The sequence below is a fragment of the Galeopterus variegatus genome, unplaced genomic scaffold, assembly GCF_000696425.1.
Source record: "Galeopterus variegatus unplaced genomic scaffold, G_variegatus-3.0.2 Scaffold8914, whole genome shotgun sequence".
Lineage (NCBI taxonomy): Eukaryota > Metazoa > Chordata > Mammalia > Dermoptera > Cynocephalidae > Galeopterus > Galeopterus variegatus.
Genome location: NW_007735025.1, coordinates 96,415 through 96,623, shown reverse-complemented (window position 1 = coordinate 96,623; position 209 = coordinate 96,415). Strand labels below are relative to the sequence as shown.

Below are 209 nucleotides of genomic sequence, written 5' to 3'. Positions count from 1 at the left end.
ATGGCATCCAGGTCCTTGAAAAAGATAGTCCCAGATAGTAGAACTGGTAAGAAGATAGGAGAATATTTGCATCTTAAGGGGGCAGAGAAAGAACACAATTCCAAGTTTTCTACAGTAAATGATCTAAGAGGTCAGAGGCCAATAATCGTAAAGAAACCTGTCTAAAGTTTAGTCAAGTTAAAAGAAACATTAGAGCCGTCTTGGTCAAT

At 37.8% G+C, this 209-nt stretch overlaps 1 protein-coding gene across 1 annotated transcript in view; it reads left to right on the top strand.

The window, feature by feature from the left end:
* SVIP (small VCP/p97-interacting protein) overlaps window positions 1–209 on the top strand; it is a 10,029-nt gene continuing 9,820 nt past the window's right edge. Inside the window, exon 1 of the mRNA XM_008593234.1 lies at window positions 1–147. Coding sequence (XP_008591456.1) covers window positions 1–147 — 147 coding nt within the window. The remainder of the gene's footprint in view (window positions 148–209) is intronic.